Source organism: Diuraphis noxia, unplaced genomic scaffold (genome assembly GCF_037042655.1).
Source record: "Diuraphis noxia isolate RWA-SAM2 unplaced genomic scaffold, SU_Dnox_SAM2 contig0004, whole genome shotgun sequence".
In the NCBI taxonomy this organism is placed as follows: domain Eukaryota; kingdom Metazoa; phylum Arthropoda; class Insecta; order Hemiptera; family Aphididae; genus Diuraphis; species Diuraphis noxia.
The window spans coordinates 55,517,430-55,535,662 of record NW_028301714.1 but is presented as its reverse complement, the minus strand read 5'-3'; the positions used below and the strand labels follow the sequence as shown (position 1 = coordinate 55,535,662).

The following is an 18,233-nucleotide window of genomic DNA, read 5'->3' as shown; positions in this document are numbered from 1 at the left end:
TTACAATATCATACTTGTCCTTCCTGTTTATAGTATAATATTGTACCCTGTACTCGGTTTTCCTGGTTCAGACATCATGTTATCATATCGCGTTGAATACCTGCTTTTTTTTGTTTATTACGTGAGTTAGTTCGGTCGCGCCAATTGACTTACCTAAATAAGCTTGTTGCTTTGTTTTTTGTTTTTTCTTCTCCTGCCATGTAAATGTTTTTCGTTATACACATAAATTAATATGTCTTTTTTCGTTTTATTTCAGTACCTACTTACAGGGACAACTACTACAGTCACCGAACAGATCTAAAAGAGAATACAACAATAACAAACAAAAAAAAAAAAAAAAATGGCACAACTAGTCTTAAACTTTATCGACAGTTACCACGACATAATGGACAACAAAAGTGGTTAGTACTTTTATTATATTAAATATTTTTTTAGTTTAACAGTATCAACTTTCGATTTCGGTATTACGTCAAAAAAATCTTATTTCTAAAGGAATTATGTTATACCGGCATAACAGGTGGATAGGTATAAAAGTACCCATGGGAAGTGCCAGTACTACTATGTAATCGGCGGGGACAAAAATTTGCTCGGAGAAAGGTAATGTAGATGTAGGTCATTAAGTAATATTTTTTTAACGAACGTATGTTTTATTTATTCTAATAAATTCCTTTTCCGCTGTTAGGTGTTTACCTTTAAGTTTTCAAAATATAAAGGACTATATAAATATATTGGGAAGTCATTATTATGGTTTCCGATCACGTGAAAATCTTTAAAATGCATATAATGTAAAGTGTGAGCTAAAATGATCGAATGTATTTATTTAAGTCATTATTAATCGTTTCTTATAACATGTTATTTTAATATTATTAAAATTATATCATCTCTACATTGTAATATTTAAACAATGAAATGAACAATGGACCCTGTAGGATTGATTATTATAAGTATTTCGTTAAATTGTTAATGTGGAACGTGTTTATCTTGCAACCCTAGAATAAATGTCATATTATAGCAAATCATTGTATATCTACTCTTATATTAGGTATTCTGTTGGTTTTGTACACTTACATGCTATATCTTAGAAAGTGCTCGGTATCTACCAGTTATATACCATTCGTGACAGTTCCAGTTGTTATCGGTATTCTGGTTTTTATTGTACACACTATAAAATTCCTTCCTGAATCTTAAAAACATCTTTATATTCTAAATTTCAAATCTTTTATTGGTTTTTTGCTTCTGTTCCTTTTTTCTATGCCCATTTTCAAGTTCTCGAACGCACCTGATTTAATACATTAATATATTGTTGAGTATATTGTGGTATAATTTTTAAATGTATCATTCCAAATAAAGTTCATTATTTGTATTCCTTTTTTAGTCATAAATATTATATTATATAGCCTATTGGACAATATTTTCTTTTATTATTCTTTTCCGGTGATTTTAAATAAATTCCTTTAGTAGATAAGCTATAAGCATTTGGCAAGGGTGGATTATTTGACTTTGACATGTATCATGTTCCAAATTAAATTGATATTATGATTTAATTTTTAAAGACTTATAATAATTATGCCTACGTTTATTTGTATACCTACCTGTTTTTAAATTTAGTTTGGTTAGTTTTTTTTTTAAGATTTAATTTTCTAAAATTGTTTAGTTATCATCATTATATGTATATTATTAAATTATATTAGTTAGTTAGTAGTTAAAAGAAAAAAAGTACATTGTCAGTTTAGCCGATGTGATATGAAACTGTAACAATGGAAAATATATAAATTTTTTTAAATAACAACTATAACCTCGACTAAAACTCTGTATATATTACATACTTCAGCCCGAGGCTTAATTAATAATGAGTACAAATTATTTTCAAAACAATTATAATACATTAATTCATATTTAGTTTAAAGGCCGGAAAATACATAGGTCAGAATACATTTATGCGTTGCTCTCATATTTGTTAAACATGCATTTATTCCGGATTTAATGATACAACTGTCGTAATTATATCAAACCTTATTAAAATGTTGAATTATGTTTTTTGAAAATAATAATTTTTATTTCACGTTTTATAGATTATTTTTTACTCGTAAATTTATTAAATATTTTTTGGATGCTGCTGGAAATTTAATTTCTGGTAATTTTTTGTTTTGTTTAGTATTTTAGATTCAGAGTAAACAATGTATTTTTTTTTGATTTGGTCATCTGTTCTTATATAGATATTAGAAATATATGATAAAACAAAAACACATAGCAATCCACCTGTATAAAACCAGACTGACTTATATAATTCAAGACATTTTTGTTTTTGGAAAAATATATACCTCAATAATTGTATAGTTAAAAATGGTTAAAAGAAATGTCAATATTTTCTAACAAAATAAATAAAAATTATTCATACTAAAAAAAAAAAAAAACATTTAAATTTATATATTTTGGAATAAGTATTATTATTATTTTTATGCTGAAATATAATTATAATGGATGTTTATTTATAATTTTATTACTAGCCCAAATTTTCAACTCTTAGTTATTAAAATAACTAAAATTGTTATGTTTTTAATAATTATAACTTAAGCTGACGCATTGCGTGTGAAGTATACCTAAAATACAAGTTTAATTATTCATCTATTAGTGTATATATACAAAGATAAAAATAAGTCAAACATTTATTTTTTTAAAACCTGCCTTATTATGAATTATTTAAAAAAACTTATTTATATTCACTTATAATATCAACATAACAAAAGGAAAATATTATTCACAAATTATAAATTTGTGATTTTATTAAATAGTTTCATAGTTATTATATTTTTTCTTTTTATCACGAGATTATTTAAAAATATTTAAGTAAGTATAAAAAAAAGTTCAATTATATAAATATTGGACAATTTTTGAACAGTACATTTCTTACATAATTTAAAACATAATTGACAACAATATCAAAAAATAAAAAATATAGTATCTAATTCAATGATAAATTGCATATACGAATAACTATCCTGAGTGGAGACTGTCTGTCAACGTATATTTTCTAGAGAATTTATATTATTATTATTATTTATTAGTAATTTATTTTGATGACATGGTATGTTGAACTAGAATTTGCTAAAAACATCATATTTTTATTATACTATATGGTTTCACAACAAAATATCCCCGACCAAATATAATATAATAACTGTTGCGATTAGGAGTAATAAAATAATCGCACTTAATCTAATATAGTATTATTCGTTATTTTGATAATGTTATTAATTATTATAGTGTTTCAATAATTTATGACGAGAAACATACCATTTCAATTTATTGTTAAAAATGTTTTAATTAATTTTTAGTATTAATATTTTTATGTAACTATTGTATAAAAAGGTTTAAATTTTTAATTAATAGTTACGCAGGATATTTTGACCGAGATATTTTGACGTATCACCCATATAGAGTATAAGTACCTACGGATACGAAATTAATTGTAAATAAATATTAAGCTATTTTTCCCGCATGAAATTATTATACACACCGTACCTATACCGTTACCTATAGTAATATTGTTTTAATAACTATTAATACCTATATAATATGGTGACATGTCAAAATATCACTAAATCAAAATATCCCCTCAAAAAATATTCCATGACAAAATATCCCGTGTAACTATTAATTAAAAATTTAAACCTTTTTATACAAGTTACATAAAGATATTATTACATTTATATAATACAAAATATTTGTTAAAACATTTTAAAAAATATATTGAAATAGTATGTTTCTCGTCAAAAATTATTTTGGGGCCCGAAGCTTTGCCTCATTTCGCTCTTTGATAAAGCTACGTTATATGACCTAATCACAGTGTTTAAAATCTAGTTTATCGTATTTTTACTCATGTAATTTTGATAAAAATTACTATTTCTGTGTTGTATCCTTTATAATATTATAGGTAGTGACTGAAATAATTAGTTATATATCGTTTTAATAAAGACATCTTAATTAGCTCCAGTTATATTTAAAGTATTTAAAAATCACTCACTGTTTTACTGATGTCCGCTCAATCGTTTAAAGATAACAAATTTAATAAGGCAATTTGTTTTATAGATATATTGACAAAAATAAATAAATAAGGAAATTATTTTTAACAATACTTTAACATATTATGAAAAATAAGTAAAATCGATATGTTCACAATGAATACGATAATTGTACTTCAAATTATTTTGAGCATAGCTTAATAATTATAATAATATGAAAATATCATTGTATGATAACACACATTTGATTATAAATTATAATTTACAATCTAAACAAATAATCAATTTAGTAAAATATGTGATGCCATAACATATATATTGTTAAGTATTTCTTGTATAATATATTACAAGATCAACTTTTGCTGCAAGTCCTAAATTTAAGATGATGAACTATTAGAATAAATAACTTTAATCTATACACTGCAGTATTTATTTACTAATTAAAGGAAAATAAATGTTTATTTATGTGTTTGATTATTATACATGCAAAATTAAGATGTAATATTACCGCTTGAATATTTTTGGTTTTTGTTATTTAACTTTCGCCGTATTACTTTTATTCAGTTTGTATACATATAAACATGATCATCTTACAAACATTTTGTAATCAAAAGTTGAATGTATCCGAGACCACCGACCTGTTAGTTATTGTAGGTATATTTGTATGCCATACCATAATATGTATCAACAACTGTATATTTAATTTTAGTCATTCAATATTTATATCATTTAAATGTTTTCCATTATAATAAGTATTTAAAACTATTAGTTATTAGATGTTTGTAATTTTTAACACTATATAATCATGTTTTTTGTGGTGTAATAATGGCCGATTATTTGAAATGTACCTTTACGTATGACAACTATATTAATATTTACATAAATATAAAATAACATTATATCGTACTTTAAATTAATATCTTTATATTCACTTGGTATAATAATATAGGTATGTTACTACTGTTACTAGTGTGATCGTATAGGTACTTATATTATGTTGTTAATAAGTTTTTAAAAATTACTTATTATTGATTAGTCAATTTTTATTTTTATTCAGTAAATAGTTAAATAAAGGTATCGTTAATTTTCTTTAAGAGGAGGACGTTTATGTATTGTATTGTCTCCGTCCAACATAACAAAAACTTTTTTGCGCGAGTTAAAAAACCACTCAGGCTGTTATGATAGTTATAGAATTCTAAATTGATATTATATAATATTAGGTTAGCTGAGAACATTATCTGTGAAAAATCGTTTTTATTTTTTTAATATCACTTATACGAATAAAGTTCTTACTGTTTCAAAATCTATTATTTTTGTGTTTTTCAAACTTAAATATTTTTTATCCGTAGTTCCGAAATCAAAAAAAAAAAAAAAAAACGATATTTTTATGTGGTGGAAATTTTGTGTATTAATTATGTCTGTTGCGTTCTCGGTTTTTTTTTGCACTAAACTGTTTTTGTTATGTTATACGTATAATATTTGATTTAATAAAAAATGTATGGTTTAGTATGTTAACTATTTACGAACATTTTCTATTATAAATTTAAAAAAAGATCATGTATCATTATTCACGTATTATAGTACATGACTTTTAATTTTACGTTTTAAACTCTGAGCGGAACGAGAATGTATTTTCTACATATGTTTTATACAAAGATGTTTATTTTTATTTTTTATTCTGTACTTAAACACTTTTTATCCCACTAAACTTGCTCAAAAGTATCAAATGTAGTATCTTTTTTGAAAGGTAATGTTCTTGAGCTGGTACTTTAAAGAAGTCATTTTTCGATTTTCGAACGGTACTCAAAATAAAGGCAATTAAAGGAGAAAAACGTACGATTTCACGATTTTATAATATTAAATAATTTATTAAATAATTACGGACGACGTTTTCTACCCGAATATTGGTTCAAATGAAAAATGACATGAGATCTTTTTTTTTTGTATTTTGGATTTTGTTTCTTACGATTTAAAGTTCGGAAAATTTAAGCTATTTTTAAGCTATTTATAGATATTTTAATTTTGGGAGTTTCTTGTTGTAATTCAGTTAAAAACATTCGTAAAAACTTGAAATTTGGGTTGTTTACTTATATATTTACTTGCCTAGACATTGTAAAATTTTCAAAACATTTGAGCGACTTTTGAGCTTTTTCTTTTTTTTTCGTTTTTATGATATTTCCTAATTATAATTATATAAATTACCTATTTATATAAATCGTTCTTAAGCTGTTATTCTTATAACGCTTTGTTTATCACCATAGAAATGAATAAAATTAAATAAAAAAGATTCCCTCGTCCGCTCAGAATCGATTTTTATCGAATGCAATTTTCGCATTCAAATCGAATAATACTGTAAAATTACACTATCCTGTCCGAGGCCCGAAAGGACGATGGACAAACTTCCACATCAGAAATGCTGACCTACTTTTTTTTTCCAGATCCCAGAGTCAATGGCTGGCCGATGTTGTCCAGTCCATTTCCGACGTTGTTTATTTGTCTATTCTATGGTTACTTTGCCAAGACGCTTGGGCCAAGACTGATGGAAAACCGAAAACCTTTTCAACTTAGAAAAGTTCTCATAATTTACAATGCAATACAAACAATGTTCAGCGCTTGGATATTCTATGAAGTAAGTACATATTGCTTGCCACGTGCACTTTTTGCTAATAACTGAATATTATTGTAGATGGATTATGTGATAGGAATTTAGTGGTACATAAATTGTAATTCAAACGTGTGTTTGTGTCATTATCGTTTCCGCGTTTAATTTCCTCGTTTTGAATCTTGTCTTCATGATGCAATAGAATTAGAAAACAATCAACAATATTATTTTTATCCGTCTTTTTGAATGACGACTTCTTGTTTTTATGTAAACATTTATGATATTTAAATTAAAATATTTTTTAGTTTTATACATTGTATATTTTGCTTATTACACTTAACTCTGTATACGTTTTTTTTTTTTTTTGTAATATGCGTTTATAAATAATTTTATTATTATTGTCGTCTATGGAATATATTTTTGCAACTATAATGTCGTTACTCGTTATATGTTATATAGCTTATAACATTTTTGTAGAGTAAGGCGGTTACGTGTTACGGTTGCTATAATATTATAATTATTGTATTGGTATATTGTTATAAACAAACGACCATGACCTTTTTTCTCTAGAAATTTGCACGACTCAAATCTCTGGAATAACGGGGTATAGCTAACGCTGTGATACTTGGCTAAATTAGCTTGGTTTTCGGTTTTATTCAAATTTCAAAAACTATGATAGTTCCTATGTAAAATTTGTTATTAGGTATCTACTGTAATAAATTATATGCATATAAGCAATAGTTCCATTTATCTATATAATATACAATAGGTATGTAAATTGTATCTATAGTAAAATTATTATTTTTAATTTGATATCATGATTCGTTCTTTTTGATAATTAATATTGTTTTGTTAATGGCAATTAATTATGATTATAATTATAACCATATATAAATTAATATCAAAAATACTAATTTGTATGATTTAAAAAAAAATTGTGTTGAAGAGATAATTTTATTCATTAGACATCATATGTCTTGGATGCCATTCGGTTAAATTATAAATTAGGTCATACGAAAACGTTTGGTGTATTGTATGGGTACTGAATGATTAGGTGATGACCATTAATGCTGCAGTGTGTCCGTGTTTACAGTAGGTTTTTTATGTAATTTTTACATAAGAGTACATTTGAGTATATTTGGGTTTGGTATTACTGACTGTTGGAGTTTATGTTTTATTTATGTCTTTGTTGGTATTTTAGTTTCTAACCGCTGTTTAACGTCTATTATTGTATCTGTTAAAAAAAAAAATGGATATCAAGTAATAATACTTGAGTCGATATATCTAATCCGTTTAATGTGCTACTATAAATCAATTAAACTTCCATTTTTTTTCTTTGAAGGAATATTATAAATTATAATTTTTATTGATTTAAGCTTTTCAGAATATGTGTATAGATATAGCTATTGATATTAAAATATCAATTAAAAAAAATGATAATCTCTAGTCTTCGTGTGTTGAAAGTTGATGGAAAAAATATAAACAAAAAATAGATTTATCGCGTTTAATGGTAAAAATAAATTAAATAAAGTATGAACGCTTATAAAAATTTAATTCAAACTATTAAAATATTTTTAAAAACAGGAAAATATATGTACCAACCGTTGATGGTTGTCATTTTATTTTGCATTATCATTTAGATACATTTGTATAAGCAATACAAATTAATTTATATAATTATTTATTACTTAGTTTATGTTATCTTTTTTTGAGAATGCAATTATTTTCTTCGGCCTTGATACTCAATATCTAATTAATATTTCTATTAAACTTATATGTGAACAAAATGTATACAAATTATAATAAAATTATTATATAAACGTTATTCATAAATTTTTTAACTATTTGAAATTATTTGTAAAGATTTAAAAGTTTTTAAAATAACTTAATTTTAATAAATTATTAAGTTTCAGTTTATGATATAATTATCTTAATGTTAATTTATATAATATTGGAAATATATATTACTATATAGCTGGTTTTCTTTAACTTCAAACAACTGAAGTTAATATATATATTATATTTACCTCAATAACATTCATCTGTATAGCCTGTATAGCTTTGTAGTACCTTCATACAAATTAGAATTGATAATGCATATTAAATACCTATAGTATAACTCCTTATTTTACTACTAGTATATAAGAATCTAGTTTTATGCAAGGTTGAATACTGAAATATATCAACTGCATTAATAAATAGTAATAATACATGTATCGTCGTATTACAATAAGATTTTAATACAGTTAGATTCGTATTTTAAATTTATAATATTATTTTGAAGGTATTATCAAAATATAACTAAGTCATAATCTAACATTGAAATTCATTAGTTTCTATTTACGCGTATAATATTATGCGCCTAATATTATAGGAATAAATATTTCATAAACTTTTCAATGACTAGCTATGTTCCTTACTGTAGTTAACTAATTTGTTTATGTGCTTAAAAAAAATATAAAAATTTAATATTAATCTTAAATATGCAAAAATCTAAACCTATAGTTCTTTAAAATACACTCCAATAGCTGTTGTAGATTCTAAAATATATTGTTTAAAATGTAATAGAGATTGTGTTTCAATAAAATACTCATTATTATTATAACAATATTATATGAACTATACTATACTCGTATATATAACCATATAGTTAATACAATTAATAGGTATAAACGTGCGTTATATGTTTCAATCTCATATAAAGTTAGTAAACGCGTATTATAAATATATATATAAGATTAGTATTTATTATTAATATTAAAATATTTTTTTCTTTTTAACACTTTAAATCTATTTATTTTGAAGAGTGTTTTGAATATACAGTTTTGTGGTTATTTTAATTGAATTAAATTTTAAGTTAATCATTCAATCACTTCTAACACTTATTTCGGATTATTCGATATGGTGTAGTGTACTTGCGTACTTTCTGTGAGTAGTTTAACTTCTTTAAACAGTATTTTTTTTTTGTGTGTGTGTGTGTGTGTGTGTGTAACGAGCAGCTACATAATATATCTATATTTATTTAGCGTTTTTACTAATTTATTTATTGGAGTTGTTATAAGTTATAATAGCTATAAGCGGTATTTGAGATTATGCGATGTACTACTTTCATTAGGAATGTTATATGTATAAACATTAGAATCGAAATGTGTATCATTTCGCTGTATTTTTAAGCACAGTTTGGCAAACGTAAATATATCGTGATTAGGCTGAAATTCAATTGGCCGATTCTTCAATATTGTTTTAGATTACTCCGTATATATTTGTAATCAATCTGTAAATGCCTGTATCTGACCCAAATACATTCTTTGTCCATTAAAGTGGTATTTTATTAAATTTTTTATAAATGATTAATAATTGACAATAATCTAATAGTTTTAATAATTTTAATTGTACGTAGTTACGTAATATTTAGATTTCGATACGAAAAGATTTTATGAAGTTATATTTCCAGAAAAAAAAATGTAGTTATAGCTAATATTAAGAGTTGGCTGCTATAATATATTATTATACTAATCTGTTTTTAAATGTTATCTTTTTATTTTGATTATGTATGTAGTTAATAAATTAATAATAATAGGTAAATTGAATAAATTTTTTTTTTAATGGAGTTATATAATTGGAAAAGAAATCAGTTGAATTAATTTTTATCCTTCTTGAAATTCGGATTACCAAGACTTACTGTAATATAAATAATTTAAGTACTTATAGGTACCTATGTGGTGTATGCCCGGCACATAAAAGTTCATCGGGTCATGATTAGTTATGGTCCCCATTCAGCCTTGATTAAATTACTATTTTTTTAATTTATTATATTATCGTTTTTGTCAATTTCATTATATTATTTTTTTTATGTGAAAACCTATCATAACCGTTTTTAAATGCTAAGAATACCAAACAGAATGCATAAAATATCTTATTAATTATTATACATATACATTTATATGTTAAACCTACCGACAAGTAGCGACTGTAAAAAAATGGGCTCCTAATTCAAAAATAATTTTTTTTTTCGCAGTATATGATGAGCGGCTGGGGAGGATCGTACAGTCTAAAATGTCAGCCGGTTGACTATTCTAATAGTCCGATGGCCTTACGAGTGAGTATTTTTTTAATATCCATATTATCATATTAATATTATTGATACCATCTCTTTGGATTTTGGATCCATTATAATTTGGGCATATTAGTCATAATATATAAACGATTTTGTATTTTTGATCTGTTATTATACATTTTGTTAACTTTTCATTGTAGTGTATCTCTTTTAAATTATATAGGTACTACTGACGATACTGTCATTATTTATATATGATAAAACAACATAATAATTATGTTCGTGTATATTTATATTTCTAGATGGCCCAAACTTGCTGGTGGTACTATATTTCTAAATTCACCGAATTTTTCGATACGGTAAGTTTTTCTTATGATGACAATTTAATATTAATTATTTTTTTTGTTATTATATTATAATTATGTGTTGTACTCGTGTGTGGATTTAGTGGCGGGTGGGTTATAGAAATTGAATTGTGTTCACGATTATCGTGGATGGTCAGGGTATTACAAAATATTTCACGATATACTTTAAAACTATGTAGGTATATATATATTTATAATATAGTTGATTCAGGGTGCCTGAAAATAACCGGCCGCATAGAAATAATTCACAGACGTCGTGTATATGTGTATACCATTATATATATATATATATTTCGGTGGCGGGTGTGTAGCGGGGAAGAAAAGCAAAATCGATCGACCAATGTCACACAAGCTTTCGTGTTATTTTCGTACAACTCATTGCTATTGCCTTCTCTATTATATACATTTTGAGAGGATGGTGGTTGAGTGAGGGGTACGTTTTTGGCCTATATACATATATTGTATTGAATTGGGGTATCGCAGCTATTGTGTGCATAATATATATTAGGTAATATTCGTGGAGGTCAGTGACTACTACACAATAATAATAATTAGGTATATATTATTTGACTTCGTATAATATAATTTACAAAAACCGTATAGTTTTCGCTTTGTTTTTTTTTCCAGTTGTTTTTTATACTTAGGAAGAAGAACCAACAAGTGTCGACGTTGCATGTCATTCACCACGGATGCATGCCGATGAGCGTCTGGATGGGAATGAAATTTGCCCCCGGTTTGTTAACATATATTTTATTGATATTGCCAATGGCACTTACCATTTTTATTTTTATTTTAGTTATTACTATAATTTAATATCTATATTTTATAAATTAGTTTATATATATAAAATATATATTTTTTTTTTTAATTATCCCGCGGCAACTAAGGCCATTGGGAAGGAGGTAGTACTGTAGGTTCTTATGGAACTGTAGGTTGGTTTTACACGTGGGTGAGAGTTTTGGCAGAATTTCTTTTGGGGCACCTGTAGGTTTCTGCCATGCCCCGGAGTGGGGGATGGTGGCACTTGTTCTCCGGACACCGTGACTTTCCCGGAGAAAAATGCCGCTCGATGGTCTAGGATCGAACCCAGTCCGGCTGAGCCACAGCCGAAGACCACTCGGCCACCTCGTCCCCCCATATAATATTACATGGTTATGTTTTACCAACCTTAATTTAGGGTCAAAAGAGACAACCTAGCTTTTGTTTTTTTGTAATTGTATTATATTATATATAGACAGTAAAATTAAGTTATGTATGTTAAATTTCCCTTATTTTAATTAATTTTCAATAGTCTATATTGTAAGTGTATTCAATATACATGCACTGAATAGCCAAAAAAAATAATAAATGTACGAATAAAATTTAAAAATAATATATAGCAAAAAGTATCTGATCAATTTATGAATCGCGTTAACCCTGTCCCATCCTGTATTGATGATATCTGTAGATAGTACCATAATATACATTACACTGATATTATACTCTGTATTTTAAACATTTTCCGCTATGATATATACATTGTAATTAACCCTTAATTATTTATGACATCTGTAGATATTAATTAACTTTATAATATAATCATTAAATCATATAATATGTCCATTATACTTTATTTTATTAAAATATATAATACTATGTAATTTTAAAATAATATAAAAAAAAAATCCCGGTTACTTTTATGATTCAATTAATTTTTATCGGTACTTGTTTTTATTAATTAATACAATTTCAAACTTTTAAAGTGTTAACTATTAAATTCCTAATATTTTCAAATAAATCATTAGGTACAAACAATCAATCGTATAAATATATATTTATTGGTAATTTTAACTAAGTAAAATTACTCTTCCTAATCATAGCTAAAATATTACCAAACAATTTTTTTCGTTCTCGCCTGTATACTGTTTACCCATACTAAAAAGTAGTCCGTTTAAACGGATATATTAATTTTCGGAGTTAGTATTATGATTTTATAATTCGACCAAAGTATTCAAAATAAACTTAAAACATCAAGTGGGTCACTCATTCTGGGTGTACTATATTCCTTCGATCACCTAAACTTGAAATGGTTTGAAAATATAAACATTTATTTATTAAATAGTGGATATTCATAAACATCATCATTTTTTTGAAAAATATTCCGCTTCTGGTTATGGTATTAAAAATTGTAAAAATAATATTTTTGCAATAATCTAACGTCATAAATAATTCAAAGTATATTTAAAAAAAATTCTTAAACAATTATTTTTGACTTTTTAAATAGGTCACTCCGTAGGTTAGATTAAGCGGAATAACATTTTGAGAAAGACCCCTCAAAATCCCTAGATCTTATCTGTGTATATATTATAATATATGTGAACAGTTATTTTACTAATAATTTTTTTTTTTTTTTTTTATCATAAAGGTGGCCACAGTACTTTCTTTGCGTTGCTCAACACGTTCGTGCACATCGTTATGTACTTCTACTACATGGTGTCGGCTATGGGACCTAAATACCAAAAATACATTTGGTGGAAGAAGTACCTCACCTCATTCCAGATGGTATGGCTTTTGGGTTATACATCTAATACAAATTAAAAAAATTATTATTTATTACGGTGGTTGATAATCGAAGTTTGTTTTTCCTGTTAATATATATTTACAGCTACAGTTCGTGTGCATTTTCGTCCACCAGTTCCAACTGTTGTTCCGTGAATGCAACTACCCGAAGAGTTTCATGGTTTGGATAGGCTTGCACGGCGTCATGTTCTTGTTCCTATTTTCAGACTTCTACAAATCCAAATACACCAGTGATGGTAAACGGAGACCTGCAAACGACGGAGCTTGTATGGTATGTTTTTTAATTACTAAAACTAGTAATAATTATATGTAATAGTACTATAGGCTTTGTAAATTGGATGCGAACGGATTGTGACGAATTACAAAGAGCCCTTGTAATTTCAACTGTTTCTGTGTTCTATTGACCTTAATGTATGTCGTTTTTATGACGTTGAAAATTTTTGTATCGATCTCTCAGTCACTTTTTATTTATCCCCAAGGACTGCCTGTCGCGCACTCGTGCCATGTACGTTTCACTAAATGTCACGGAAAAATTATACTTAATTGACTCGCCTGAGTTCTTATGTTAAGTATATACTGTATTTCAGCCTTATCCTTATATCGATTGTTATTGTATACCTTTATGCAATTACATATTTGATTATAATTGCCCAGAAGAAAGGGAAAACTGGATATTTTAGTCATACAATATTCGTGATGGAAATGTATAGGTAGGTTTAATTATTAGTTGAAATCAATAACATTTAATATTATTTATTTTCATTTTCCCATACAAACTTATGGCGTTTTCATATCATTGTTTTCCCTTTTCTTTAGCAAGGACCATAATAAAGCCAAAACACAAAATATAATACAAAAGATGTATAGATCTCAGGTAGTCTAGAAAAATCAGTGCAATTAACGAACACCGGCTTAAACTTAAACCTCAGTTCTATTGTAATTTTAATTACAAACAACCATATTTATATTTTTTGAAGGGAATTCAATAAAATAAATATTTGGGTTATTAGGTATAATGAAAATAAAAATATAAAATTAAAAATCACAATATTTTTTTTACAATTCCTTAATGATTTCCCTATTTCTCTATCATTTTAAAATATACGCATAAGCTAAAATTGGCGAGAGCAAAACAAAAATAATTAACCTTCCTAAGTGTCTTTTTATTAATGCAGACAATTTAGCGGTGTATTGTTTTCTAATACCTATAAGATATATATATATCTTAACTTTAAACTTTATATGTGTAGTTTATAGAACATATTCAAATGTGAGTCTAACCGAATATTCGAAAAGCCAGTGCAGTATATTTTATATAGACTTGTCGAGCATTATAACTTATTCAGTATATTGCGTAAACATGCGTTATGCCAACATTGACTTTTGTTTTTGAATATAAATTACATATATAAATATATTTTCTCAGTGGTCGTCCTCACTTAATCCACATGCATACCTACTATACATAGTATATTATAATATATACCTACCACCGCACCTAAACTCTTAAAGGATTTCGGTGTATGTGTAGTCGTCCGCTTATATACTTTAGACTTCTTAAAAGCCTGAACTCTAAGATTTATAGATTTTACGATTGGGGACATAAAAACAACTCACTTGCTATTATTTATTATATGTATTATTAATAAATATATATATATATATATATATATTATAAATCATAATATTTAGGCATTGTATATGCGCGTGTAACTGCAGTTTTCTCAATAAATACGAATGTATAATATAGATTGGTGTGCGAGGGGATGTTCGTAATTTCACTTTTCTGTGGCTTTTGTGGTGTATTCACACGAAACTGGGGCGTGATAGCTAAAGAAGCTTTCTATTATATATATATATATATGTAATATTGAAAATGTTTTTGAAACGAAACAAATTTAAATTCCTTTATGGTTATGCATATAATAATAAAACCCGTTGACAACAAATTCTCAAAAGAAAAATTTAGTTTCTACTAAAAATTTCCCCAGAAAATAAGAATATTATGAAATTTAAATTCATTAAAATCTACTTCCGAGAATCGCTGCAATTATAATCAATGTATATCTTTATTTTTATACTTCATACTTATCAACATTTTTGGTGAATAAAATGTATCAAATATTGAACAAAAATTTTTTTTACTTCAAACATTTAATGTTTAGACATGTTGGTGATTAATGGAGTACACTTTCGTGGATTACTCTAATCTGCAGCGTTTCCCTTATGTATAAAATGTTAACAATTTCACATATCTGAAAATATAAGCATTCTCATCATTAGTCTTAAAAAATGTATTACTCTCTCTCTCCCTCAATAAATATATAGAAAATATATCTGTTCTGAAATAAAATCTGTAAGTATTTTAAATAATTCTGTAAGAAAAGTATACCAACTAAAGGTACTTGATCGTGTCGGAAAAAAACTACGCTATAGCACGTGACAAATAATGTAATTATAGTAACTACATAATTAGCTCGTACGTATTGGTTGTAGGACAGTTAAATTTAAGGGACAAAAAATAATGATTACCTACTTAGTACCATACTGACTTGCAGGTTTATTTATTAATGATAAGTTATTATAATCGTCAAGCTCGTTAACGCCCAGCCTTGATGTGGCGTTAATAAGTATGTATACATTTAAGTATTAACTAGCTGCAGTTGTGTATGTACCTGTATGGCTTTTTATTCATGTATAATTGTTGTTGTTTTACAGCCGGTGGAAGGAGCGAGTTACAGCAAGTGTTCCTCCAACGAACACGACAACGTAGTGTACTATTCAAACGGCATCGTCAACGGTTTCAAAACGACTGAAGACGCCAAAACCAAATAGTGATGGTCCAATACGATTAAACGTTCCTAACCGAATGGAGGAGAACAGCTGGCGGATATAATATGACACAATCACCAATAATAAAAAGCACACTCAAAAATAATAATAATAATAATAATAATAAAAAAACACAATATATAATTATATAAAAATGAATTATTTGAAGAAAAAAAATGTCCATATAATTAACTAAAAAATATTTAAACAAAAAAAAGTAAAAAACAAAAAAAAAACAAAAAATGTGTAAATGCAGCAGTAAAAATTAGACTTTGACGCTGTTAGTCTGAGGTGTACATGTAACTACAAATCAAATACGTATAAACAAACATAACTAAACTAAAACAATAATATGTATTGTATTTATTATTATATGCATATTGCGTACAATATTGTATATTATAATATTTGATTCATTAGATTCAAAACCCATTTAGATTTTAAATTTTAATGTAGCGCATTTTTTAAATTTTTTTTATACGAATTTATAATAAATGGTTTTTTTCTTTATTGGAACCCAGTATTATTCGCGAATTGGTGTGAAAACGTGTGCAATGCTTGAAGTACTTATATATTATTATATCAGTAGGTAAATTTCGGGGGATGGGTATAATAGTATATTGTGTATGTAAATGCATCGAATAACATTTTTTTTTTATTATTAACTCATACACTTCGTAATGATATAAATTATATTCTTAACGTTCGAATTATATATACCCATCCCGGTGGAATTCTGTCTTTTGTTTTCACTCGAAGTATAATGAGTACGAATCAATGAACTACATAATATTATACTGTATAAATATTTTCAAAACGAATAGGATATAACGAAGGAACAGTACAAACGAAAATAAATGCACTAATTAAGTAGAGTTATTTTGGAATTGTGTTACCTTTCGTATAGATTATGTTTAATAATTATGTTTAATAAAAATTTTTTCTTTGTTTCCCATATATATTGTTGTGTACAATGTAACACATGCGGCAACGAAAAAATATAAATGTAGAACTCTCTAAGTGTAACCTTATATATAGTGTCAACGATATATATGTATGTAGATTGTAAGAACGTGAGGCCATCGTACTTTTCTGAATCAGCGTGTTTTTTTTTACAATTTTAGTCATATTATATATATACTAATACTTTTATATGTATATATAAATATTTTCTTTTTTAATTTTTGTTTTTTCTTTTTGTATGGTTATTAATAAATACAAAGAAAGATTTTATGTTTGAATATCTTTTCAACTTTTTGATATATAAGTGTATTTATTTTAAATGAAACTAAAAAAAAAAATTGTAAATCAAAAAAAATTGTTATTTTGCAAAATATAGAATTTTGAAAAAATGTCTTATTACGTTCATTTAATACTATTTCGTGTAGACAATTATTATGCGATATTGTAATATAAATATATTTTAGGTAACACCTATAAATACCTAATATGTATGGTGTGTGATGATACCGGAGAAATAATATCAATCCGTAAAAATATTGTCGTCGCTCAGTAGAGGTGATCACATTTTGTATAAAGCTGATGGCGAGTATCAATGTGTATTGTGTACATATTATATTCATCGTCGAATTACGACACGTCAATGTTGAATAACGAGTGAACTTCCGGCGTTTGTGGAGGGGGAGTGGCAGACCGGCGACGATACGGCGATAGGTATTATAATATTATGTATACAAACTACAAACGAACGGCATTGACGACTCGGCTGTCGCGTGGAACAGGTGCTGCCGACGACACGTTTATCGTATCTTGATATTCGTTTTCGTCGAACAACA

General features: G+C 26.3%; 1 protein-coding gene across 2 annotated transcripts in view; it reads left to right on the top strand.

The window, feature by feature from the left end:
• LOC107172165 (very long chain fatty acid elongase AAEL008004) overlaps positions 1 to 17,678 on the top strand; it is a 40,909-nt gene extending 23,231 nt beyond the window's left edge. For both annotated transcript variants that reach the window (XM_089225129.1, XM_089225128.1), the window contains exons 2-9: positions 257 to 401; positions 6,461 to 6,651; positions 10,643 to 10,723; positions 10,984 to 11,040; positions 11,674 to 11,779; positions 13,451 to 13,587; positions 13,691 to 13,876; positions 16,324 to 17,678. In XM_089225129.1, coding sequence (XP_089081255.1) covers positions 341 to 401; positions 6,461 to 6,651; positions 10,643 to 10,723; positions 10,984 to 11,040; positions 11,674 to 11,779; positions 13,451 to 13,587; positions 13,691 to 13,876; positions 16,324 to 16,440 — 936 coding nt within the window. In that variant the 5' untranslated portion in view covers positions 257 to 340 and the 3' untranslated portion in view covers positions 16,441 to 17,678. The remainder of the gene's footprint in view (positions 1 to 256; positions 402 to 6,460; positions 6,652 to 10,642; positions 10,724 to 10,983; positions 11,041 to 11,673; positions 11,780 to 13,450; positions 13,588 to 13,690; positions 13,877 to 16,323) is intronic.
• The last annotated feature ends 555 nt before the right edge of the window (positions 17,679 to 18,233 follow it).